The 26,298-nt window shown below is 41.7% G+C and overlaps 1 protein-coding gene across 1 annotated transcript in view; it reads left to right on the top strand.

Annotated features, from left to right (window-relative positions):
* Positions 1-9,079: 9,079 nt before the first annotated feature.
* sv2a (synaptic vesicle glycoprotein 2A) overlaps positions 9,080-26,298 on the top strand; it is a 32,902-nt gene continuing 15,683 nt past the window's right edge. Inside the window, exons 1-2 of the mRNA XM_058376755.1 lie at positions 9,080-9,261; positions 23,573-24,268. Coding sequence (XP_058232738.1) covers positions 23,668-24,268 — 601 coding nt within the window. The 5' untranslated portion in view covers positions 9,080-9,261; positions 23,573-23,667. The remainder of the gene's footprint in view (positions 9,262-23,572; positions 24,269-26,298) is intronic.

Genomic DNA, 26,298 nt, shown 5'->3' with positions numbered 1-26,298 from the left:
GTGCCCTTTGATCTAAGTGTCTTTAGTACGTGTGTTTACTGCCACGCCTTTGACCCAGCACAGCTTTATCAGATGCCTGACCGTCTGCGCTTACAGACGCAGCTTCCTCTCGGAGGAAATGACCGAGTTGCTCGTTCCTCCTAATTGATCTTCTGCGGCCATTTTTCACAGGCCCGAAAGCCAGCGAGTGAGTTATGGCGGTCGTATTGTGTGGCGTTCCCACACGGCTGGCCGGTTTGTTTATCCCCAGCGCTACAGGAAAGAGAAACTCATTTCCTCTTTTTCCTTTTTCTCTCCGATTCGTATCGGCTCGCCTTAGACGGGCAAATCGAGACCTCTGTGACTGGAAAAATTCAGAGAGCAATTGTAGAAAAAAAAAACAACAAGAAGCTGATAACGTGATGCGATTTGTGACGATTTTATATTTGTATGAAAATAAATATTTACACCATCACTTTACAAGAAGCATGAGGTTCATCATCAAAACTCCAGTGCAAAATTTTCTCAATACGGTCATCCACAGCACAGGGTACGAAACAGTCACAGAAACACTGAGAACCAAAAAAAAGGTCTTCAGGTCATAGAAATCAAGCAGAAAAACACAGAAAATAGACTGTGAGTAAGAATTAAAACACTTTGTCGTGCTGTTGAAGGGAAATAATAAACGACATGATGGTGTGATGAAGAAGCCGAGTCGCTGTTTCGAACCCTGATCGTTTTCCTAACAGCGCTTCCTGAAACCTGAAAAAATACCAAAATATTACATTTTCATTGGCTAACACACAGAACAGTGCACTTTTTATCCCGTTATAGTTACATTTTACTGTTATGGAGCGTCCATGATAAGGAGTTACTCGTGTTCTAGCAGCTATAAACAGACGTTCCCTCACCAGCCTCTGTTTTTATCCTCTCAGTGAAGATCAGACGAAAATGGAGTAACAGAATCAGACCAGGAGATTCAGAGTGAACTCGTGAAGATTACGGCTTTACACCTGATTGCTGAATAAACTTCTGTTTGCCTCTTAATCTGTTTATATATGGAGCATTTGTTCAGAATAAGTCCCTGTGAATGAGCTGTTGCTATAGAAACGGTAACGTAACAGAAACCTGCGCTGCTGTCAGAGCTGCGGTTAAAGGAAATAAATAAACCAATCAGAATCCGGAACTCATCGGCGCTGAGGTCTTAAATGATCTAATAATAAGGCCGTCACTTCACAATGGAAACGCGATACTGATTTCTATATCCGTCATCCGTGACGCCATGGAGGCGGGTACTACGATCAAAACGGGGCGTTCACTTCGGCTGAAACGATCACGAATCACAACATTTTACAGCAAGAAATGTCTTACCACTATTTAAAAAATGTTCCACTAATAATTTCACTATACAGCTCTAACGATTCGTGTCCACGAATGTTCTCCAGCTAGCTAGCTTTGTTTTGTTGTTAGCTTGTTAGCAAAGATCCTGTTGCATATTCAGGATTGCAGAGTAATTACAGTTTGTCCATTCATTGGTCAGTGAATGGGCTTCTGTTTTGCGTTCTCCATGGGGTCCGTTCGCTGTCTGGTGAAAAAAACAAAAAACAAAAGAAAGCTGTGAAGGTTTAGTCCCGCTGGTCGTCTTTGTCCTCGATCAGCCGTCTCTGGCTCCCCGTGGGCGAGTAGTCGAAGCCGTTGAGGTGGCGCAGTGACCTGCAGACGGGGCAGGGGTACTCGGACAGACCCTCAATGTCCTCGAAGGCCATGTTGACGATGCGGACGGTGCAGGGCTCGCAGTACAGATGACCGCAGGAGAGGCGTCTGAGACGGGCAGCGTAGGTGATGCAGCATTGGCAGTGAGGGTCCCGAAGGTCCGAGCCAGGAGAGAGACTGCCGGTCAGAGAGCTGCTCTCCACACTCGACGCCTGGCTCGAGCCCAGCTTCATGGATGACCTGAGAATGGAAAGGTATTTATTTTTTATCACTTTTGCTTTAATTCTAATCCTGATTCCCAGTTTTGTAGTTTTTGAAGAAAAAGAAAGTGAATTTGAGAAGCAGGAACTCTAGTATTTCCTTGACCCCACTGTTAATGGTTTATAAATCCAAACTCTACTGTAGACACAGGCACCGGTATTCCTGGTCTTGAGGAAGCCATTTTGAAAACGTTTCAAGAAGAATTATTCACATGAATTTGGAGTTTTATCTTATAATAAATAAATGTGTTTTTACTCTGACTGAGACCGAGATGAATCCACCTCTGGGGGTCAACCTGCAACCGGGTCTCAGCTCAATATATTCAGGCCTATTTTTAAAGAACAAAGCTTTGTGATCAAATCCAAACACAGTAACACTGGTCTGAGTTTTAAACATGGACAATTACGCAATCTCCTACAGCATGAAACCTCCTACATGGAAGTAAATGTAAAGCACAACAATCACGCTGGTGTCATAAAAATCATCATTATAGTGTAGAGCATGGATTAGCGAAGAGTCGGGCTGCTAAAAAAATCTACTGTGTGCTACGTAGTGAATAAACATGACCAAGAATTGGCTCACAGGGCCGATGACCATCCACAGACCACAGAAGTGCTCAGCGTCAAGCTACAAGATCCTGATGCTTGTGTCCAGAAAAGAGAAAAGACGTTAAGAGACCGCACAACATCAAATAATGAGATTTTTATTAAATTAGGGGCCCAAGTGTTTTGTTGAGATTTGTAATCAATCAATCAGACCTCAAGCAGCTGTAACTCAGGAGCAGTTTCTGAAGAATTTTGGGGGGTGGTCATAGATAAGGTGGTCATAGATAAGGGGCGTGGTTATGTTTAAATAGAACACGTTTCTCAGAAACTGTATTTCCGGCTGAGTTGAACACAGTCACGCCGTATCTTTCTGCTAATCTGTAAACAGTGCTGCCTTTATAAGCTCCAAAACATGGCTGCCATCAGACAATCAGATCTTAGCAGATATGTTTCATATGATCTAGAAAAACGTCACACAACTCTCTGTAGATGTGGAGGACATGTTTGTGAAGGCTGGACCCTGCAGATAGACTGATTATTTATTTTATTATCTAACTTCATGTTCAAAGGTTAGCATGTGAATAGCTGTGAGGGAAAAAAGAAAGCATATTTGAGTGGAAATCCATCGTCACCATAGAAACAGGTTAATGAGGAGAGAGAGAGAGAGACAAGGGAATAAAGTAACCCAGTTCCTAATCCGTATCCTTATTAACCTGCCTCTTTATCTGATATTTAACAAACCCCTCCATGTCCGATCTGACGCGAGATCTGACCGGAAGTTCACGCGCTCACCTCTGAGATGAAGCCGGGGTGCTTTTCAGGCAGTCGAAGCTGAGCGCGGAGAGAATCCTCCAAAACATGGCCATGCCTCTTTCTCTCATCACAGCGAGTGATCCTTGCTTCCCAATTCCAATTCCAGCTCCAGCTGTTCCTGCATCCAGATGTGGGCTAACACTCCTCGCTCACAGAATGCGCCAGATGAGATAGATAGATAGATAGAGAGAGAGAGAGAGAGAGAGAGAGAGAAACGGGTCGTCGGGAAATCAGTTCACGGATGTAGAGCGAGAAAATTCCGGATTCAACCTTGAGAGGCGCGAGGATGACGGAACTCAGAGCTGTGTCTCATTCGCATCAATCTCTCTCTCTCTCTCACACACACAACGTTAAATTCCGGCACGTCTAAAAACACACTCTTACACACACCTGAAAAGTTTATCTTTGTGTTTAAAGGCTCGCGCAAGTGCGCATCCTGCACTCATCATCACCATTCACCGAGAGAAAGATTTCCAAATCTATGAAAAAAAAATCTGATCTCATCCTTCATCTAGCCTATACGCTGGAGGATGCGTAACCATGGCAACCCCGTGAGAACGCGCCCGCTGTCTCTGACTTATGCGCTTTGAGACGCAGCCCAAATCCGTTTGCGCACGAGCCCTCCATCCAAATCCAGGCCTGAATCCGCAGCGCGCCCACGACTACATTATATTTAGCTTCGTCTCTAGAATTTATAGCGAGGCGAGAAACCTGTTCCTCAAGTGCAGCAACACCCAGAACATTTCACAACACTTCCGTCTGGCGCAACATCTCAGACCCGACCTACGAAATGCCTTCACTTCCTCTACCCTAGCTGAGGAGGGTGTACAGGCTGCTGTGGTTCTCTCTCTCTCTCTCTCTCTCTCTCTGTGTGTGTGTGTGCGCGCATGTGCGTCTCAGCATTAGAGCTTAACACTGATGATTAGCTCTAGATACGTGTGTTAGAAATGAAATAATTAATTAATTAATTAATTACGTGTGTGTGTATGTGCGCGCGCGCGTTAAAATGCCTGTTCTGTTCCTATTCATTTTCACCTCTTGAAGGAGGAAGTGCTCCAGTTTCAACATAACAATAAAACTTACACACACACACACACACACACACACACACACACACACACACTGCAAGCACTCTTACACAGTGACGTCAAGTTATACACACGTGTGTATAATAACAAGTTTACACGCGTCTATAACGTGTACTTGTTTCTTTAATAGGTATATTTCTTGAAAATATATCTTTTATAAATATATAGGCTATTAATAGGCCATAATTTAAAAATAGAGGAAAAAAATATGCACATTTTAAAGATCTTGAAAATGTGTTCCTTTTCCTCAGAGTAATTAATACAAATAAATACACGTGTATTTAAAAAGAATCTAATCTAAAAAAAAAACCCTTATCATCCGGCTATTTCTGTTATTATTCTCATAACCGTTTTACATAAGAATGATGTTTATTAAGCAAAGGGAAATGATTTGTCTATTTCTGCCGTGGAAAAATTACACAATGAGTCATCGTCTTTAATGTAGAGTCACGCCGACACAGATCCTTTCGAGGGTGCCAATATTTCTGCACCTTGTGCTCTTACGGTGTAAACACCATTAAATCATGTTCATTTGATATTTACGATGTTTATACTTAATCTTGATTTAAAGTCGTGTCAGATGAACTTTCTTTCTGCATTGTGATTGGATGGTCAGAATAAAGAACACACACACACACACACACACAATGGACAAAAGATGCATAATGAAATTACAAGGAAAGAACCCTGAGGAACAGGGAAACGCAGAAGAACCAGTGAGGAAAGAATCTCGTTTATCGCGTTTGTGACGCAATCTCTTCACCTCAACATCCAATCACACGCTGATATGCAATTGAGTATGCTAATTAGCAAACAAACAAATCCGAATTGTTCACAGAACAAACTTTTTTTCCCCAATTATCCGAAAAACCTGCACGAAAACAGAGCACCATTCAGTAACGTGTTTTTTTTATATCGAGCCTCTTAATTTAGGCTGCAGCCCCCCCTGTTGTTCATCTGCGGAACTGCACCCGCCGATTCCATTAAGATTAATGAGCAGGTTCTGCTTCACAACACTTTATTTGTTTTTCCCGTCATAAAGATACGGCGTTTTCGCCTTTTTCACATGATTTTAGTTATTAGTTTAGAAAATATGAATTATTTCCGGTCACTATGTTTACATTTCATTTGCCTGGACCCCCAGACATGGTGTAGAACGTCAAAATAATGTTTTGATTTTCTTTCACAGTCCGTAAATACTCTGAAAAGCAAAAAAAAAAAGGATTTCACACACTTACATTACGAGACAAACATTACAGAAAAGATCATTACAGTTTATTAGGCACTGCAGAGGATATTCGGGATTATTGTAAAGTGATAAACTGGACATTTCAGACCCAAGCTGTTGCGCAGGCGCAGTAGCACTCAGGCTGTAAGAGCGCGAGAGTTTCTCTAAACCGTCCTGCTTGTTTCCGAACTTCCTGTTTATTCCATCTACAAACTGTATACTCTGTTCCAGTTCATCATCTTTATTAAACATCTGCATGTAGAGGAAGTAACAGCTGCAGGGATTAAACAATAAAATCGAAATTTTGCATCAGAAACCAGTATAAGGAATAGATATTTATTAGATCTTTATTAGACATGTGAATATAGTTGGGTGCAAAAGTTTGTACACCCTTAGGATGAAACGAGGAAGAGGATAACCTTCACCCAGGTTGCTTATATAAGAAAAACATTAAAATATAAATAAATATAAACACAAAGAAAACACTTTTTTTCAGTTTCTTAACATCTCATGTCTTCTCTACCTTGTGCTCTAGCCTCCTAGCTTCTTTCACTGTCCTCATATCCCTTATTTATATCACTTATAAGATCTTCACATGACGAAGGATGGGAATGTTCCAATCTTCCCAAACTCTGTTCCTAAACATCACCAATGAGACACTAGAGAGAGACAGAGAAGCTTAGGACAAAGCTCTGGATTTTGGAATCTGTTGTCTAAGTTGTTAAAGATATATTTCTTTATTTTTTTATTCTCTTAGAAAGTGTGGGATGTGTAAAGCCATAGCTAGCCAGTGTACTGGCTACAGTGTACATATATTTATTTATGTTGTATTTAATAATCTGGCCACTCAGTGTGTGTTCATGTCAGGAGAGAGGTTTAGAAGTATTGTGTTCCTCCTGTACTGTTGTTGGTCTAAACACCAGAGTTGTGATATAAATGTTTTTTATGAGCCCAGAATTGTGATGATGTCAGGTGTGAGCGGCGCAGCAGTGACATGCATGAAGCCTTATTTAAAACCCGGTCACATCGTCTCACAGCCTGTTGCTAAGCAGTGATGAGAGCAGCAGCAGCAGCAGGCTGAATCCGAGCCGAGGCTGAAACACTCGTCCTTCAGCTTCACGTTCACGTCTCTCACCTGTTCACCGTGTCCAACCTCATGCCGAGATGTTAGAGCACCTGCCCTCTTCCCCTCTTCCCCTTTAAACACTAAACACTAATGACTGAGGAAGTGAGGAACTCTGTCTGAATCAGAGGCAGAGAAACAGACCAGGGTTTGATGTGTAACAGCCTTGAGTTCATTCAGCTGAATCATTCCTAATTCCGAATTCAGTCCAAATCTCTACAGATTAATTACCATAAAAGTGCCAGAACCTTCCACAGAATCCTAACCCATGAGTCAAGTGTTCAAGTTGCAACTTCTGGACACAAATATGATATGATATGAATTGTGATCATAAAGATATACAAATCACCAGAACTGACTGGAGGATGTGTGAAGAGTCATGGTTAAAGATCAGCCTGGGTTCATTCTGCTCATGCTGGAACATCTGAGAAAGGATATTAGGCAGCAAGTGAAAATTTTGTCCTCAAAGTTGATGTGTTAGAAGCAGGAGAAATGGATAAGGATTTCATGGAAGTGTAAGGATTTCAGCAAGTTTGACTAAAAGGGTCAAATTGTGATGGCTAGACCACTGGATCAGAGCATCTCTTGTGGGGTGTTCCCGATCTGCAGTGGTCAGTATCTATCAAAAGTATCCTGTAAGCCCTGAGGTGTGGCCCTTGGAGTCCCCAGCTCACAACTTACAGGACTTAAAGGATCTGCTGCTAACATCTTGGTGCCAGATTCCATAGCACACCTTCAGAGGTCTAGTGGGGTCCATGCCTCGACAGGTCAGGGCTGTTTTAGCAGCAAAAGGGGAACCAACACAATAATAGGCAGGTGGTCATAATGTTATGCCTGATCGGTGTATACTGTTTCATGATGCTCCATCCATATTTTTCTATATTCTATATTCCATTATGTTCAGATTTTAGCTTTTCATTTCTCATTTTCTCTGCTTTTCGATTTTTGACAATGATTAGTTTCAGGTTTTGTTTTCAGTTTCAAGCCTCTTGTGTTCCCAATATTTTCGTTCCCAAAGGCAGAATATCACCAAACAAAAACTAAATAAATTAAATAAATGCAATTATTCTTGTCATTGTTACATTTTGTTATTCTGCTCATGAGAATCTATTAAAGCAGAAAATTATCTTAAAACTCTAAAAACATTAGAACAAAGGGGACAGACCCTACTAAACAAACAAGCAAACAAAACAAACAAGCAAACAAAGCAGGCAAACAAATCAGGTAAACAAACAAGCAAACAAAACAAACAAACAAGCAAACAGGTAAACAAAACAAGCAAACAAATAAACAAACAAGCAAACAAACATTGTACTATTACTATTACTTGTTTGATTTTGTTGTTGATCAGATGCATGCTTTATTTATTTTATATTTGTTATTCATTGTTTTATATTTGGATCATGTGCAAGATCATGCTAGCAAAACAAACAAACAAACAGACAGACAGAACAAAAAGCATACTAAGACTACTATTAATACATTATTATTATTATTATTATTATTATTATTATTATTATTTGTAGTAGTAGTGTTGTTGTTATTCTTGTATTATTATTATTTGCTTGCTGCCAATGACTCTGATTTATTAAAACAGAAAATGATGTTATATGAGAATTAGTTTTGTTGCTGTTGATGATATTGAAAATTCTGCTGCTGCTGCTGTTGTTGTTGTTGTTGTTGTGTATGGCTCTGTGATATCTCCAATGCCATTATTATTTTTTTTTATCACACCTAACCAGCTTTACTGTCACGTGCATTTCCCCTGTGCGTGTTTTTTTTATTTCTTTATTTTCTCTCTCAATCACCACACAGAAGGTTCTCCTTCCTTTGAGAGGATGAGGATGTGCCGTGCACGAGACACGATGCCTGCAAAGCCCTGCACCAGCCTCCATGACCAACGATGCGCGCGCGCGCGCGTTACGCATGCACACTACGCAGGGCGCATCATTCAGTGTGCATGTGCACAGAACATGACACTGGTGACGTCGAGCAATGCACACTGCGTAGTATGTTAGTGTGTTATGTATGTAGAACGACAGCACGCCACCAAGTACCAGGACGTAACCATGGCGGCATGTCATAACACCTTTATAATACTTCACACTTTAATTGATTAAGCGAGTGTAGTACAGAAATCTAACAGCACTCAGTTATAAATATTCAACTTCTACAAAATGAAAACGTGTGTGGAATTATTAAACACGAAGCTCTGAATAATGACAATATAATAACATAAATGGAAAAAAAACAACGTTTATTGCGCCTTTGATTCGTCCCCCCCCTCTTCTGTGTCAGAATGGTACAGTCCTACGCTGGAATAGAGGAGGGAGGAGGGAACTCTCGGTGTTGTAGGGGAGCGTTGTTCTCCTGTTACACGGGTAAACTGAGGACCCTAGGCGTTAAGCAGACATCACACATTTGCAAGAAAACACTCCATTTCCAAATAAATCAATCCTCAAAGAGAGATTAACGGGAAGACATAAAGAAAATAAGACACCAAACATCCAGGTAAGTGTTTAATGAAGAGGGTAATTGCTGTCAGATTTCAGCCGCTCGGTCCAGCTAGAATTTCTTTAAATAATAAAATTGGACTCTAGAAATAATGAGAATAGAAATAAAGTACGCGTGTAAAGCATTTCATTTTGGGGTGAAAAAACGTCAAAAAAGAGGGGTCTCTTAATAATAACAACGATTTGTGATTGATTTTTTTTTCCAGATCCTAAAGAATAATTCCGCGGTATTATAATCGATTCATTTCTTCATTATCATTAGCGTTCATTTCAGAGCCGCAGTCCAAACATGTTTACACACCTTTACTGATTGAGAGGATTAATTAAACAGGTTGTTTTATGGCATTAATTGGACAGAGAACCCTGAGCCTCGCCCCTGCCTTCACCTTCGCGCTGGGGCAAAAAATGTCGAGCTGAAATCTCCGAGCTGATGCTCTTTTGTGCATGCATGTTCATAACGGCGTTATAACGCGCGATAAGACGCGTATTTGCGTGTGTCATGCTGGAAAATGCGGCTTTTTTTTCTTGGTTGGTCGTCATGACGCGAGCAATGACCTTGCAGCAGCAGAAGATGAAGATGATGATGAAGAAAATGGATGCATTTTCTCCCTAGACGCAAAAGCAAGTGTTTTATTATTATTTTTATTTATTTATTTATTTTTTAAATGCTGGTCATTTCGGTTTGCAATTGTGTGTGGTGCTTTCAGGAGATGGAGTAGAGGTGTAGAGCTGTAGGGATGGAGTCAGGATGCAGTCACGATTCTTTGGCTGATTGGAGGAATGAATAACGCGCCAGTGGCTTTGCCTTCTGCTGGAGTGGCCTAAATGGATGCACTGCATGTGAATAATGGAGGTTCATGCTTAATGTCACATCATGATGAAATATCAGCTAGTGGTATTTGACAATGGGATTGCACAAACTGGAACGCTTTCCCATTAAGAGCAATTGGATAGTTGTGCAGCCTTTTTTCTTTTTAAACATCTAATCATCATCTTGAAGATGCATCATCAGTCAGCTTGAATCAGGAATCATTCTACATTGAATTCTTTGATTGCAATTTCTGACATTTTCACATAATTGTCATGATTTATCGACTGATTAAATCTCAGGAGGTTTTCTGTATCTCTGCTTTGATGCTTGTTTAAAATCAACCAATAGGAAGACGCTAAACTCACCGTAGCGGCGGCTCCATTGGAGACGATGAAATGCAAACCAAACATGCTAATGGACAGAAGAATATCCTTTTCTCTTCAAGCACACACTCTTTGTATTTCTATGAGCCTGTTTTCTACATGAGAGGATATCCGGATCATGCCGAGTGATGATGTAAAGCGAGAACGTCTCTGTTTTTAGTCGATCGCAGGTCTGTTGGTGGAAGATCTTGGTTGATGTTTCTGGTAAAGAATTGAAATGAGATTTGTTCAGCATCTCAAAAACCACACACAAGTCCATGAAATGTTTTCCTGGAAAGCAATCATTTCATATCTTTAGACTTCACTGACATTTCCATCGTGTCCATATTTGGAGAAGAGAAATTCAGAATAATTAGATGGTCAGACTGATTACATTCATTTTTCTTTATCAACCTGTATGTACAGCCTCAACAACAGGTCTGATTATCAGCTCTGGAAATAAAAACCTAACAGAAATATGCACTATGACATTCTGGTTTCGTGCCTCACTGCTCTCCTTCATGTGATGTATATCTCCCGCTTCTGTACCCCATAAATACACAGTCTTTACCTTCACTTGCTCTTCGTTGTTGGTGAAAATAATCATATTTTTGATCATTAGCATTAAAATTAGAAAAGCTTGGAGCCTGTTTTTTATATAATCCCCAAAACTAGCAGACTCACACAGAACCTTCATCCAAAACCGTGTTCTCAGCAACCTTACAGCTTTCAAAAATAAGCAAAAAGAATCCCTTGGAGGACATAAAGTTCATTACGGCGTTCAGAAGCACTGCTGATGTTTCCCCATATGAACCCTGAATCTCATTACACCTGCTCCTGTTGAACGCTCGTTCCACACATCGATCTGATGAGCTCCGAGAGTACAGAACCGTCCAGCTGTTCGGCAGCTTCCTCGTCTTCCCACTTGAGCTCCTGTGCGCCACAGAGCCCCTCCTGAGATGTTTCAGCTCTCGTGCTCAGAGATTTTGCTCTCACTGTGATGCAGCGCTCGACCGTGTAACCTTGAGAGGAACCCTCGGAGGAGCCATCAGGAGAAAGCATGAGAAAGCTCCTCACAGGCTGAAAGGGCTCTTCTGGATTCTTCCAGAAGGTTCCTGGGGATCATGTGACGCTTGGAGATGTCTGTTGGTTAAAGCTGTTTCATGATCTGGGTAATGTCGGGAGACGGGATGGTATGGGAGATCAGATCTGAGGGATTGGATTTTGTAGGTAACAATATTAGATGGAGATAATCAAAAACAGAACCTTGGTGTTTTTTTTTATGGTTTAGTGCTGTGTTTTTCAGGCAGACTGAATAAAAATCAGGAATTTGTTTTTGCTGAAATGGCTAAAATCAGCTTGAACACTGCATTGGAGAGATTGGTGCTGTTTTATTTCAATCATCTAATCCCTTACACCGTCTCTGTGGCCTATAGCAGATATCAGCTGGATCTTTCTATTACTGTTGACCTTCATGTGACCCTCTTGAACGTTTTAAACTGCCCAGCAAATTGCATGTTGCTCTGAAGACTGCGGGTCTGATTTACCTTCACAATACACAACGTCACAGAGCAGCTTTATAGAAATCCGGGTGAATGTTTCGATCCCTAATGAGCCGCTCAGAGGGGGCGGAGCCGAGTGGTGTTCTGAGCACGCATGTAATCTTTATGGTAACAGCAGCAGCTCTAGAGTGTTTTTGCTAAGAATATTCAGCTATTTTGGGAATGTGAAATGTTTTGGAGCAGGAGGTGAGTCAGAAGAGCTCGAGCTCCAGGCAGAAGTAGAGCATTAAGATGAATCAGGCGAGTCCCGGGGGCGAGAGGAGCCGAAGCCGTTCCCGTGGGTGAAACACGCCGCGCCCTGAGTAAACGCTTCGCTTCTCAGTCTGTGTTGTAACGAGAGCTTGTGTAAGCCTGAGGCTCGCGAAAAAAACCTCGAGAAACCCTCATTTTAAAGATTGTCGAGAAGAAAGCTCGAGCGTCTTCCACGAAACCGTCGATTTCTTACGGCATTATAATCCGTGCTGCTGTGTTGATTCCTGCATCACCTCGCAGTGAAACTCGCAGCAATTTGCAGAACTGAACGTGCGTGAAACACGGGGAATAAAACAGTCGCCTGGGCACCAGGGATAAGCAGATTACGTGTGTGGGTTATTAGCTATTCTGCATTTTCTCAGAGGATTAGTAGGGTCAGTAGACAGGAAGTCACCAGTGATGATGTCTTCTCTCGTTCAACAAGCAGATAAAAACCTGCTCGTTATTAACTTCTTTATTTGGTATGTGTGTATTTCATGGACATCAAAAAATACATGATGTGATGAACGCTAACCCTAGTAAATAATAACGACTGTGACTATTTGCATCTTAATTAATGAGCTACTACGCTGTATATTATTATTATTATTATTATTATTATTATTATTATTATTATTATTATTATTATTATATTACATTAGCTACCGTGTTTTAGATGAATTAGACTAGCTAATGGGTTAGTTAATGAATTTATAAAAAGTTATAAAATGCTTAAACATCCAGAATCTCCCAGATGTTGGAATATTTCCTTCAAATATCGCTATATATATATAATTCATTACCCATTACCTGCAATAAACAATTGTTGTTAGATGTTTTAATATAAATAACGATTTAATAATGCACCCAAAATGGTTAAATTTAGTATTAGGGGCGGAGTTAGACATCATTGCTAACATACTGTAACCTTATGACGTTTTATTTGATTCTGATTAATGTTGTCAGTCCTCTCTCTCTCTTTTTCTGTCTGTCTCTCTCACTCTCTCTGTTTGTCTCTCTCCCCTCCCTCTCTTCCTCTCTCTGACTGTTTCTCTCTTTCTGTCTCTCTGTCTGCCTCTCTTTCTCTGTCTGTCTGTATCTCCCTTCCTTTCCTCTCTTCCACTTTTTCTGTCTCTCCTCCCTGTCTCATGGAATGTTCCTCCATTTCACGATCTATCTCTGTTGGTCTATCTGTCCTTCTCTCTCCCTCCTCTCTCTCTCTCTCTCTCCTCCCTCTCTTACGACATTTCATGATCTATCTATCTATCTATCTATCTATCTATCTATCTATCTATCTATCTATCTATCTATCTATCTATCTATCTGTCTGTCTGTCTGTCAATCTGTCTCTGTGTGTTTCTCAGTCTGTCAGTCTCTCTCTCTGTCTCTCTCTTTCTGTTTCTCTATGTCTATCAATCTCTTTCTCTCTGTCTGTCTATCTGTCTTTCTCTCTTTCTCTGTCTGTCTGTGTGTCCCTCCACTCCCTCTCTTCATCTGTCTCTTTTTGTCTCTCTCTCTCCTCCCTCTCTTACTGTACCTTCCTCCATTTCATGATCTATCTGTCTGTTGGTCTATCTGTCCTTCTCTCTCTCTCTCTCTCTCTCTCTCTCTCATCATCACATCTTTTCTCTATATTAATTCTGCTGTAGTTCCTGAATAACTCAAAACCAGAGCCTCTGGAGAAATAAGAGAAACGGAGTGATAAAAAGTTCAGATCTTTATTTTATTACTCTAACACAGAAAGCTGATTTCAGTCCCGGTTGCATTTCCTCCAGCTTTTATTCCTCACCTCACCTGTGCACACACACCTGCCGCCAGCCGCCTCCCCAAACACGGCCTGGGCTTTTGTGTGGCTTTGTGTCTAATGTAAATAATTGTGACGAAGTTCAGGGAGATTCGATTCGGATTCCAGTTTATTATTCAGGTTTTTTTGGTTGTAAAGCTGGAAGTGCTTTATTCAGAAGCTGATTCAGGAAAGGACCGCTGTGGAGTTCAGAGAAAGACGACGGCGTTAATCTGACTGCTTATACGTTTAAATACTGACCCTGTACCTAATACTCACCTTAAACCATATCAACTACTAGTTATGATTTCAATAAATATGAAAAAGTTCGAGAGTAGACATTATAGCCTTTGTAGTCGTAGCTACATTCACATCACCGTGAAGAAAAACACTTTTTTGTCCATTTTGTGGGCGTCTGACTTTATTTGTGTTTCATAAGATTGATTAAACTACATGACGTTTAGTTTGAGTCGCTTTATGCCTCAATTTCCACTCTTGTCTTTTAATGTATTTTGTGATATTTTTAAGCGAAGATCATTTCCTTGGTGTTTCAGAGCATGGCATCTTGTTAGTAAATTTGAATATTACATATTTAAATGTTTAAATATTGTTATCTACACCACGTAATTGCTCATGCACAAATTGAAAAATTCTCATATTTTTTATTGATTTGAAAACAAAAGCAATCTGTAACCATAATTACGTTTCTTTATTTACGCCAGACATAGCTAGCTTTGGCTGACTAGCCTGCACTATGACTGAATAGCTTAGCTTCATCTCTAGACTAGATTCCTGATTCAGATGAAATAAAGATGAGGAAATTAAGGATTTAAGCGAATCTGCGAATCATGTAAAAATTTTAATAAAAATTAATCAATTTATTTTAAATTAATTTAAAACCTAACCTTCATCTTCAGGTGCTCATCAGATTCATTTTTCTGATTGGTGCAGAGGGGAAAAAAAAGAGCTGCTTGTATGATTATAATCCTCTGAGCCGGATTTTTGGGGAAGTCGAGATGAAAATGAATCCAAAAGGCGTCAGCAGAATATTCAGCGCTAAATCAGTAGAGAGGATGGTCAGGCCGGTCAGGGCGGCGAGCGTTTCCTGGGGTGCGTTGAGTGGAAATGGACGAGCTGTAGTCACCATGACGGAGCGATGGAGCGTGTCCATGGCGACAGCGAGTGCAGAGAGCGATGAGAGACGAGTGCTGCCTCCAAATGTCCTCTCTCTCTATACGAAATCATGACACCGGATTTCTTCCACTCAAGGTCTTTCTGCGCTTTTTCACGGCTGTGCAGGTGAAGCTTCGTTTACAGCAACCTGGACTCCGTCTTTAACATCTCCTGATGTGATGAAGCACCATTTAACCTGGAAACTTTCTTTATAACTCAATGAATCCATGAAAACGTGAATTTATCAGTTGGAAAATGGTTTTAAGGCATTTCAGGAAACAGTGCTTCATTTCTGTGACTTTTATCCGATTTCCACAGTTAGGTTTTTTGTTTTTTACCACCGAATTTTTCAAATACACAAACTAGCGTCCATGCCGATGGCTAACAGACATTAATCAGGTTCGAACAAACCTTCAAAATGATGTCAAACTAAAGGAGCTAAAAAAGAGGATCCCATTTTAGAGGAATATTTAATAAAATAGTGTTAAACATTTATTGCCTTCATTTCTCTGAAGAAATCCAGACGTTTCATTCTGTAGCTGTTGACTGACATCAGACATGTTGTACTGCATGTCGTTTGTAACGCCTTGTCCTCGTGAAGAGTTGTTTCGTTTTTAATCGTGTCGTTATTTTTGGCTGAAAGCTGAAAGTGCTCAGTGCTCGCAGGAGTGAACTGCTCTCGCATGCAGCTGTTTCTCTGCTCTCTCGCTTGTACGTGTTGTGCTGGAAGCTTCTCAGTTTGCCGCCTGTTTGGCTTCATTACATGTGAAATACGATCAAATCTTTATTATTTCGACACCAGGTTTATGTCACATGAGATCATGTTGTGTTGGATGTCGGGCATTTTTACGAGTATACATTCGAATTCAGGTTGTTTCTTACCATGCCATCACTTCCTGCACATTATAGCAGCTTTAAAGGTGAAGTCGTTCCTTCATCTGAAGCTACTTAGACACCACTTAGTATACTCACACAGAAGTAAAGAATGGAAGACGGCTTCGGCGTGTGGTGATGATGTCACAAGTCGTGCCTGGGGTCAAATATGCGTTTCGAAAAACATAAATCATGTAATCAAGTTGGATTAATTTTACTTTCATTTCTGTGATCGCAAAATTGCTGAAGGAACTGATCACAGCTTCGGATCTGACCGTGACAAAGAGCTGACACTGGAGACTCCTTCCATTAGAGTTACATAAACACGTTTAAAGAAGACTATACCATGTCAACAATTACACAGGATTCTTTGTTATATTTAACAAACACAACACATTTCTATTCTGTAGCACGTCTCCGGTACAGGTCTTTGTGAATGAGCTGTTACTATGGTAACGGCAACATATTGAGTTAGGTTGTCTTTATTTGTCACATATACATTACTGCACAGTGAAATCCTTTCTTCGCATATCCCATCTTTGGAGGTTTGGGGTCAGAGCACAGGGTCAACCTTGATACAGCGCCCCTGTAGCAGGTTGGGTTAGGGGCCTTGCTCAGTGGCCCAATGGTGGTAGCTTGGCGGTGGAGCTAGGGCTTGAACTCCGATCTTCCATTCAACAACCCAGAGTCTTAACCTGGGTTATGCCCCCAATACTGTCAGAGCACTGTTTTAGAAAATTAATCAAATTTTGGGTTCAGTTGTGAGACAGTTTGAAGGCGTTTAGAGATGCGTTAGTAGAGAAAGTCAATTAAAATGGACTTTGTGGTGCCGAGGTCCTCTTCTGAAGGACATTTCCATCCAGCTGTGTGGAGGACAAGGAAGATGATCCGGATGGAAGGTGGGCATCAGATGGTGTGTGTGGGTGTGTGATGTGGAGTTGATGGTGGGATGCTGTGACTCATCACAACGCTCCGTTCCAAATGATGTTCGACACCATCGTTCATTATGCGAGTTTTTTTTTTTTTTTTTTTAATGTATACGTAAAGCCTCAAGCATCGCCTTTTCTCCTTTTCGTCCTTCTGGTTTAATTGGTGTGATGTGACTCACCCACCCACACCTACAGTCTGGTGCAGTGTGGAGCTGATCTGTGGTTTTTCGGTCTGAATGACCGTGTGCCTCCACATCCACCCCGTGCATCTGTAACCCCCACCAAACCTCCAACAGCAGGATGATCAGTCTGATTAGCTAGTTCAAAGAGAAAGGCGTCTCTGACCAGGTTAAGCTCTGTGTCCTGTCTGGATTATCCTGTTTGACATTTATGTGCTCGATGGAAGCCAGTACATATTTTATACCGCATAATATCTGATGGAAACATGCGAGTGGCTTCGGATCTGATCTGTCTGTCACGTCGCATTTTACAGAACAGACTGGAAAATTATCGTTTATTAACCAATCAATACATTCTGCTCTTATAGGTGATTATTTTTCAGCATCAGTCTGGGCGCATTTTACCAACAACACACGTAAACATACTGCAGGTCATTTAAAATAAAGCCACATTACGGTTCTACATCCATCCACTGTTTATACCCGCTTTATTCCTAATTAGGGGAGCCTATCCCAGCACACATTGGGCAAAAGGCAGGGGTACACCCTGGACAGGTCACCAGTCCATCACAGGGCCACACATATAGACAGACAACCACACACACTCACACTCACTCCTATGGGCAATTAAGAATTACCAATCAACCTGTACAATGTACGTTTTTGGACTGTGGGAGGAAACCGGAGTACCCGGAGTAAACCCACACAGGCACAGGGAGAACATGCAAACCCCACACTCCCTGCCTGTTCGAACCCACGATCTTCTTGCTGTGAGGCAGCAGTGCTAACCACTAAGCCACCATGCTGCCCTATGGTACTACAGTATACAGTAATACTGAAGTGACGTGAGAAATCAGTCTAGTTTGTAAAATGATCTACAAATAAAAAGCATTGTTAAAAAACGTACTGCTAGTAGTTGTCATGGTTATGCAGAAATCGCTGATGGGTTACTGCATTACCCATCAGCCCCTAGCGTGTCACATGACCATGCCACCCTCCTAATGTCTCCTGATCCTTCATACCTGAGTTCTGATCACTTCACTGTTCTGGTTGTTTGTATTGCACTTTTTTTTAGGATAAAATCTGCACTGTTGTCTAATTTAGAGCGGTGTGCATTTATTGGGATAGACTCTGTAGATCCAGGCTATGTATTTAACAGCCCTTGCTTTGTTTTTTTTGTTTTTCCCCTTTCCTATTGGATTTGGCTTGAGTAAACTCCACTAATTGGGAAATCTCCCCCTGGGTTTCATCCATCTGCCCAGCAAAAACCGACAGATTTCCTGTGTGTGCATTCGGAGGTAAATTTAGCTCAGATTCCTCCGGTGTGGGTCTCATGCTCTCGTCACTAGATTATGATCTTTACCGAGTGGCCATTTAAAAAAATAAATAAAAAATCGCACTTGAATTTTCTCCCACTTTGGCCATTTGTCCATTTCCACCTCCTGGCTGGCTCTCCCCCGGCAGACGACAGCGAGAAAGCCCGGAGTGTGAAGGCTAACACGTGCCTCCTCCGGGACACGTGCAGACGCCGCATGAGACTGAGAGTGTGAATTATCGCTACGGCTAATCTGGAGCGGCTCACGGCGGCGCAGGAACATCGTGTTTTTGTCTTGTAGATTCTTACGTACTGCAGCTTTAAGAGTGCACTCACTCCGCATCCGGAGCATCCGGCATCCGGCTTCGGCTCTGATCGGATGATTCGTCTTTTTTCAGCGTTTTTCCATGAAGAGTTTTCTTGGGTTGTTTGCAACCTATGTTTTATTTATTTATTTATTTGCTTTGATTCAGGGCTCATTCCTGAGGTAAAAGGTGTGTATTAGTGCTGAAAAACATCCCAGCATTCCTATCAGCTGTATTAAGGAGCACTGTGTTTCATGGAGAACCCTTATAGAGTTATATGATGATCACTCTCCGTCTCCGGTTTCCTCGCTCCATGTTGGGAATTCCCGTCTGGCATGGTCTGCTCCCGGATGAGCTCCTCTGAGATCTGTCAGCTGTACCGGTAGCTGATTAATGCACACTTTGGTGCAATGACTCCTTTTTTTCTCCCCTCACCTTCCCCTTGTTTGCATCCAGAAACGTCGATGTCGTGTTCTTCTGTAGCCTGCCGGGCGTCTCAGAGAAGCTCTGCTGCATTCCCAGAGGCGCCATCAATGCAGCTTAAAAAAAAAAAAATTGGATGACATAATTAGGTCTTTAATCAGCGCTAAACGAGAGCTGGCGCTTCCCACCCCAAACACGACCGCTGCTTCACGATCGAGTCAGTCCTAATGAGGCGTGCAGGAGACGCTTCCTCTCCCCGCTGCTGGACTCTGATCAGCTCCAGTCCTCATCACTATCAGCTGGAGGACCACAGAGAGAGAGTCTCCTTTATAACCTGAGGTTTGGCTCAGAAATAATAAAATATTGGAATAAAGTGCTTGACGGAAGCCGGGGCAGAAGCGATCTGACATGATGGCTGCACCGAACGGTCACTGTAGGATCTCTCGCTTTTACTTAGCGGCTCTGATGTGTTTCCTCGAGTCTAATTGAAATGTAAGCGTTCCACTCAGAGGAAGAGGACTGCTCCCTGCTGAGTCATTAACACAGAGGATGTCAGGGAAGCAGCAGAGCTCTCTCTCTCTTTCTCTATCTCTCTCTATCTCTCTCTCTCTCGCTCTCTCTCTCGTTTACGGTTTCACATCATCAGACCTGGATCAATAATGATCAATAATGCATTGGGTGTATAGATCAGACTCTGGCTTGACTTTGCAGGGCATTGAGGGAGATCAATTAAAGTGTCGCTCTGAATCCTGAGATTCGTTTCATTTTAATAACAAGTGCTAACGAAGGATTCAGAAAGATCATTAATCGTCTCTTTCCAGCTTCACTCCAACGTTACATTTCATCCATCAGAATATAGAGTCACAAGAGATAAACTCCTCATGGACATCAGACGCTCAGACATTAAAAGGTACGAGCGCATAAAGAGTAATGCTTTTTTCCTCAGAATGAGTTAAATAGCTCAGGCTGATAATCTAATAGCGTCTGAATTATCTACTCGCTAGCTGCTAACGTTAGCTGCTGAACGTTTGTTTCTTGTGTGTAAGGTTCTGACTAAATTCTCACTGCCTCTGCAGAGATACACGTAAAAAAAGATTTTGGACATAACTTATTAGCGGATTTTGACATGTAGTTAACATTAACTAGCTTGCTAATAAACCTGGCTAGTGAATATCATCACATAACAGATAGTTAACATTAAAAATAAAATCAATTTTACACAAAACACTAGCTACATTGCTAGCAAACCTGTTTTGACTAATAAATGTAGCTGCTGGTTTACACAGTCTATCATTAGCTAGCCTGCTAGCAAACCTGGATAACCTGGATGCTTTCATTAGTTAAAAGCTAGCTTTGACTAATGTTAGCTAGCTTACTATTGTTTGGTTTCAGTTCTCCAGCTAAGGTGAAATAGCTAATAGCTAATGCTGAAGAGATTACTGCTGAGATGCTGACATTAGCGTAGCTTATATTGCTGTTTTCTGGGGTTTAAAGGATACAGAGCCAGAATGTAGCTAATTTTATTTCAGTTTTTATGGAATTATGTTTAAGATGTCTGAAATCCTGTGATTCTGTGTGCGTGTGTTTTTGTCGAATTTGTACTTAAGGGTGCAGATTAGCTGCTTTCTCAGTAATATATCATGATGTTGAAGTAGCTGCTGAACAGCTGCAGTGCGGGTCACACCTGTCGGCCAGGTAACCAGATGGAAAACAAACAGTAGCCTGATAATAAACGGTGTGTGGAGATGAACGTGTGGAGCGTCGGACGTGACGTGTGCAGACCAGCCTGAGGGGTTACGTGAGAGGAAAACCAAACAGAGCTGGACTTCGTAATAAATTATTCATAATCACAACTTTCTCTCTAAACACGAGCGTAAATACCAAACACCATTCCACTTTTTCTTTCTTTCTTTCTTTCTTTCTTTCTTTCTTTTCTTTCTTTCTTTCTTTCTTTCTTATTCAATTTATTCATCTCTTTATGTATTTATGTATTTATTTATCGTAAAGGGGTTTTATTTTAACTATTTTATTATTAATTATTATTTCATAATTTTAAAAAATTATTTAATTTATCCACCCACTGCAGTATGTTTGTTTTTATTTCTTTATGCTAACTGTATTATTATTATTATTATTATTATTATTATTATTAACTATCTATCTATCTATCTATCTATCTATCTATCTATGGTAACTTTATTATTATTATTAGTAGTAGTAGTATTAATTATTGTTAAAATATTTTTCTATTTTTCAATCCACTGCAGTATTTATTATTATTATTTTTATTAATTAATTTTTTTTTCTATTTATCCACTGCAGTACAATGCTTCTATTTTTTTTATTTACCAACACCAGTGCTTTTACATCTTTATGTATTTTGGATTCTATTTATTTATTATTTATTAACGTATACATTGCTATTTGTAATATTTAATTCGAAGGTAAATGTGTTAATAACGATTTATGAAATGGATCTAAATCGATTTAAATAAACAGCTGTGTAGATTTTTCAGTCAACATGTGACGTCACCGTAGCTCAGCGCTGTGAGTTTTCTTCGTTGATAATGGCCGAGGACTTTTCGAGGCATGTTTAATAAAAGCGCAGTGCTGTATTTTGTGTTCAGTTATCAGTGGAACGACACAGGGCCAGTTATCTTAGCGATACGTCCGCTGCTCAAACACACACTCGCTGAAAAGAGCAGCGTCGTCGTGTTGTCCTTTTCTCCCGGAGACGGATGAGGGAATCGTTTGGCCGCCTCGTTATCTCCAGGTGAGTGGAGAATACCCAGCATGCTCACCGAGCTGATGAGCGGTATGTGTGGAGAGGAAGACGGCAGTGACACCATCTCCGGTGACATGAATGAGTGAGAGAACTGAGAGAGAGAGAACAAAAGACAAGCGGAGAGGTTGCATGTACATCACAACAACACCTCGGCGATGAGGCTCTGCTTGTTTTATTCACCAAGAACAAGTTTATCTTCACTTCCCACTGCGAGATTTTTAAATGCTCTGGTTGTTCATGATGAAGCTGTCAGATTCATCCAGTCCTTTAAAGAGTAGAGAGAGAGACTGAGAGAGAGAGAGAGAGAGAGACACACACACAAAGAGAGAGAGAGACATAGAGAGAGGGAGAGAGAGAAGAGCAAGAGACTGGGAGAGAAACACACAAAGAGAGAGAGAGAGAGAGAGACATAGAGAGAGGGAGAGAGACTCAGAGAGAGGGGGGGGCAGAGAGAAAGAGAGAGACAGAGAGAGAGACTGGAAGAGAAAGAGAGACTGAGAAAGAGAGGGACAGACAGACAGACAGAGACTGAGACAGGGAGAGAGAGACAGAGAGACCAAGGTCACATGCAGGACTTCGGCTTGCTCCAAAAAAACAAACAACCAAAAAAAACCATATGCCCAGTCGATGGTCCTCTGAATAATGAGGCTGGATCAGACGCACGACCCTCAGAGATTTGTTTTCACAGCTCACAGCGCTTTAATAACCAACACACACACACACACACACAATTCATCAATTCAGTTAATAACCCTGACCTTTTATTTCACTGAAACCATCATGGATCGTACACAGTGACTGCAGACGCAGCTCCAGATATTCATTCATACACAAGATTTCATTCCGTTATCATAAGCAGCCTCGCTAATGAGTGGCCTTTTAATTAATATGCTGTGTACAGTAATTAATAGCAGGTTGAACCCATTAGCAATGAGATATTTTCTATTATTTGTTACTGAGCTATAATGTTTACATTAACTAACCAGGTTAGCTAGCTAGCCTACTGTGTGCACAAACTTATATGTTTAAAGTGAATCTGGTATCAGCGCTACTTGATAATTAGCATTTTTTTTACTGTCTTAAAGGCAGTGATAGCTCAAGTAGCTTAAGTGGTCCTTAACCCTCTTTACTCCAGGGGGCGCTGTATCATGGCTGACCCTGTGCTCTGACCACAATTTTCAAATTTGGGATAAGCGAAGAAAGAATTTTTCTGTGCTGTAATGTATATGTGACAAAAATAAAGGCTTATGAATGTAAAAAATAATAGATGTGTGTTGTGAAGTGAAAGTAAACACTACAGAAGCCAATTGTGCGTCCTTTCCCCTTCGGTGAATCGCCTTTTCAGCCAGTTCTGTTCTGATGCTTTTTTCCTGAAAGTTCTTTTGTGTCTCGGGTATCAACATAATGAGGAGTCAGAACTAGCATCTCTGTGCATTAGCATCTTAATTTAGCCATGTTTTATTGTTGGGTTCATGCAGTTCAGGAGATAAATAACACACCTTTTGCCTAGACTGTGTATCTGTTTGAAATGGATAGTTCGTTGTATTCAATAATATAGTATTTTGTGTCTTTCTGCAGGTGACCAACGCTGTCGAGGGTTTCCAGCTCCAAAAACTCCTCTGCTACAGGCTAAGGGTCCTTCAGTGACTTGTCACAGCACAGATCTCATCAACATGGACGAGGGCTACCGAGACCGATCGGCCTTCATTAAGGGCGCCAAGGACATCGCCAAGGAAGTGAAGCGGCAGGCAGGGAAGAAAGTGGGCCGTCACGTGGACCGCATGGCTGACGAGTACACCAAGCGCTCGTACACGCGCTTCGAGGAGGATGACGACGACGATTACCCCGTGCAGGCGCAGGATGGGAGCTACTACCGGAGCAACAGCCGCGCCAACGACGACGATGATGCCGCGCACAGTGACTCCACTGAGGGCCATGACGAGGATGATGAGATCTACGAAGGCGAGTACCAAGGCATCCCGCGACAAGACTCGTCAGCTGGCAAGGCCGACGGCCAGGCAGCCGGAGCGGCGCGGGTGCAGCAACGCGACTTGGCGCAGTACGAAGGCGAGAGGCGCAAGGATCAGGAGGAGCTGGCACAGCAGTACGAGACCATCCTGCAGGAGTGCGGGCACGGGCGCTTCCAGTGGACGCTGTACTTCGTGCTGGGCCTGGCGCTCATGGCCGATGGCGTGGAGATCTTCGTGGTCGGCTTCGTGTTGCCCAGCGCTGAGAAGGACATGTGCCTGTCGGAGCCTAATAAAGGCATGCTGGGTAAGTCATCTGTCAGTTCATTTAAGGGAGAGATGGAGAGTGGAAAGATGACCGCAGCATCACACATAACTGAGGAAAAAAACACACTCTTAGGAGGTGATGTTAACGGAAAACTATCAACATGGTTTGATGAATCATTACGGCACCACTCTGTGAGCTAGCTTAGCTGATTTTGTTACCAACGAAATGGGTGGTTGTTATGACAACAGTATATTTCAGTCCCAATTTGTTTGTTATTGTAAATTTGGTTATATTTTGGCTAGAACAGAGCTGTTATGACTGCAATAGGTTTATTTCTGTTACTGAAATCCCTGCGATCTTGAACTAGTGACCTAGCACAAAGCTAGCTGACTAGCTACTGTATGAAATCTAGAAGGGAATTACATTCATGAATATTCATAAATAAATGATGGTAAAGATGTTTCTACAAGGTTTTTAAAAATGTAGCCTGCATTTTTCAGAAGCACAGATGTTCTTTTGCCACATCTGTATGTCATCTGGTACGTCATGTGGTCATATTCTTTACTCTGTGTAAATATAAAAGGCTTTAATTCTGGAATAAAGGGCTGTTAAATTTTATTGGACCAACATGAATAATTATATTTAACTTTAGTCGGTGTAAAATCCTGCTAGAAATGTGTTGTAGCTTGTAGAGGAAAAAAAAACATCATTAGCATACAATTCACAAGCGCTTTTCATTAGCAAGAGGAAATGTGGAAAGCGAGCGTATTTCCTCAAGCTGTTGCAAATTATTATTTATTTATTTATTTTTTGGTAAAACATGTATACCCGCACATATTTATTTATCCGTCCTGTGCCAGCTGAGATCTCAGAGCGTAGTGGACGGTAAATTCCTGCAGGCTGATGTCCGTTCCCATTTCACGCCCAGTACACCATCTGTCAGCTCCATCCAGGGGAGAACACAGAGCGAAGCACACGACTCTCTCTCTCTCTCTCTCTCTCTCTCTCTCTCTCTCTCTCTCTCTCAGTCTCGCCCTCTCTCTCTTTCTTTCCCCCCTTTCTCTCTTTCTTTCTCTCTCTCAGTCTCTCCGTCTCTTCCTCTCTCTCTCAGTATCTCTCTCTCTCTCTCTCTCTTTCTCTCTGTCCCTCTCCCCTTCCTCTTTCTCTCTCTGTCTGTCCCTCTCCCTCTCTTGCTCTCTCTCTCTTCCTCTCATTCTGTCCCCCTCTCTCTCTCCCTTCCCCTCCCTTCCTCTCTCTCTCTCTCTCTCTCTCTCTCTCTCTCTCTCACCCCCCCACCCTCTCTCACCCCCTCTCTCTCTCTCCTCGACAGTATGATGACGCATTTGGAGCTATAATTAACCGGCAGTAGAGGAAACGTTTCACAGAGCCACGGTGCTGCAGTAGGAGAAAATGGAGATTATTTTGTTAACGTCGTCCGTTACGGTATAATTAAACAGAAACGTTTCCTCGCTTTACGTTCATTCATGGGGAACATGTGAATGAATGTGCTTCTGTTCCCCAGCAGAAATTCTTTGTGTTTCTGTGTATCTTGTACGATACGGTCACTAGAGTAATATTCCTGAGGTTTGTGTTGTTTTAATGAATAAACCTTTCACAGTCAGTAGGCAGGAGAGTCGGTATATGAAGACTATCCTGTGATTTTGTTCAGCTTCCTGTATATGTAGTATACAAACTCAACGTCCATTTTATTAGGAACACCTGTACCTTCCAGGTTTTAGCTAATCAATGCAGATGCTTCTCAGAGGATTTCAGTTAATGTTTACTTCTAACTAACATCAGATTGGAGAAAACATTTGGTGCGACTGCTGGTGCCAGATGGGCTGCTCGGAATATTTCAGAAAATCTTCTGGGAATTTTCACACTCTACAGTCTCTAGAGTTTACACAGAACGGCTTGGAGGACAGAAGAACTGCTGACAGGAAGTCAGGATATGGTGACACTATCCAATCAGAACGAGCGAAACGGTCATGCCGGAATTTCCGTCCTCTGCACACACACACACACACAAATCGCTCATCTTCAATTCCACATCATCTCACACACATCCA

This window comes from Hemibagrus wyckioides, linkage group LG23 (assembly GCF_019097595.1).
Source record: "Hemibagrus wyckioides isolate EC202008001 linkage group LG23, SWU_Hwy_1.0, whole genome shotgun sequence".
Lineage (NCBI taxonomy): Eukaryota > Metazoa > Chordata > Actinopteri > Siluriformes > Bagridae > Hemibagrus > Hemibagrus wyckioides.
Note: the sequence above shows the minus strand (reverse complement) of the source record. Positions and strands in the feature narration are given on the sequence as shown.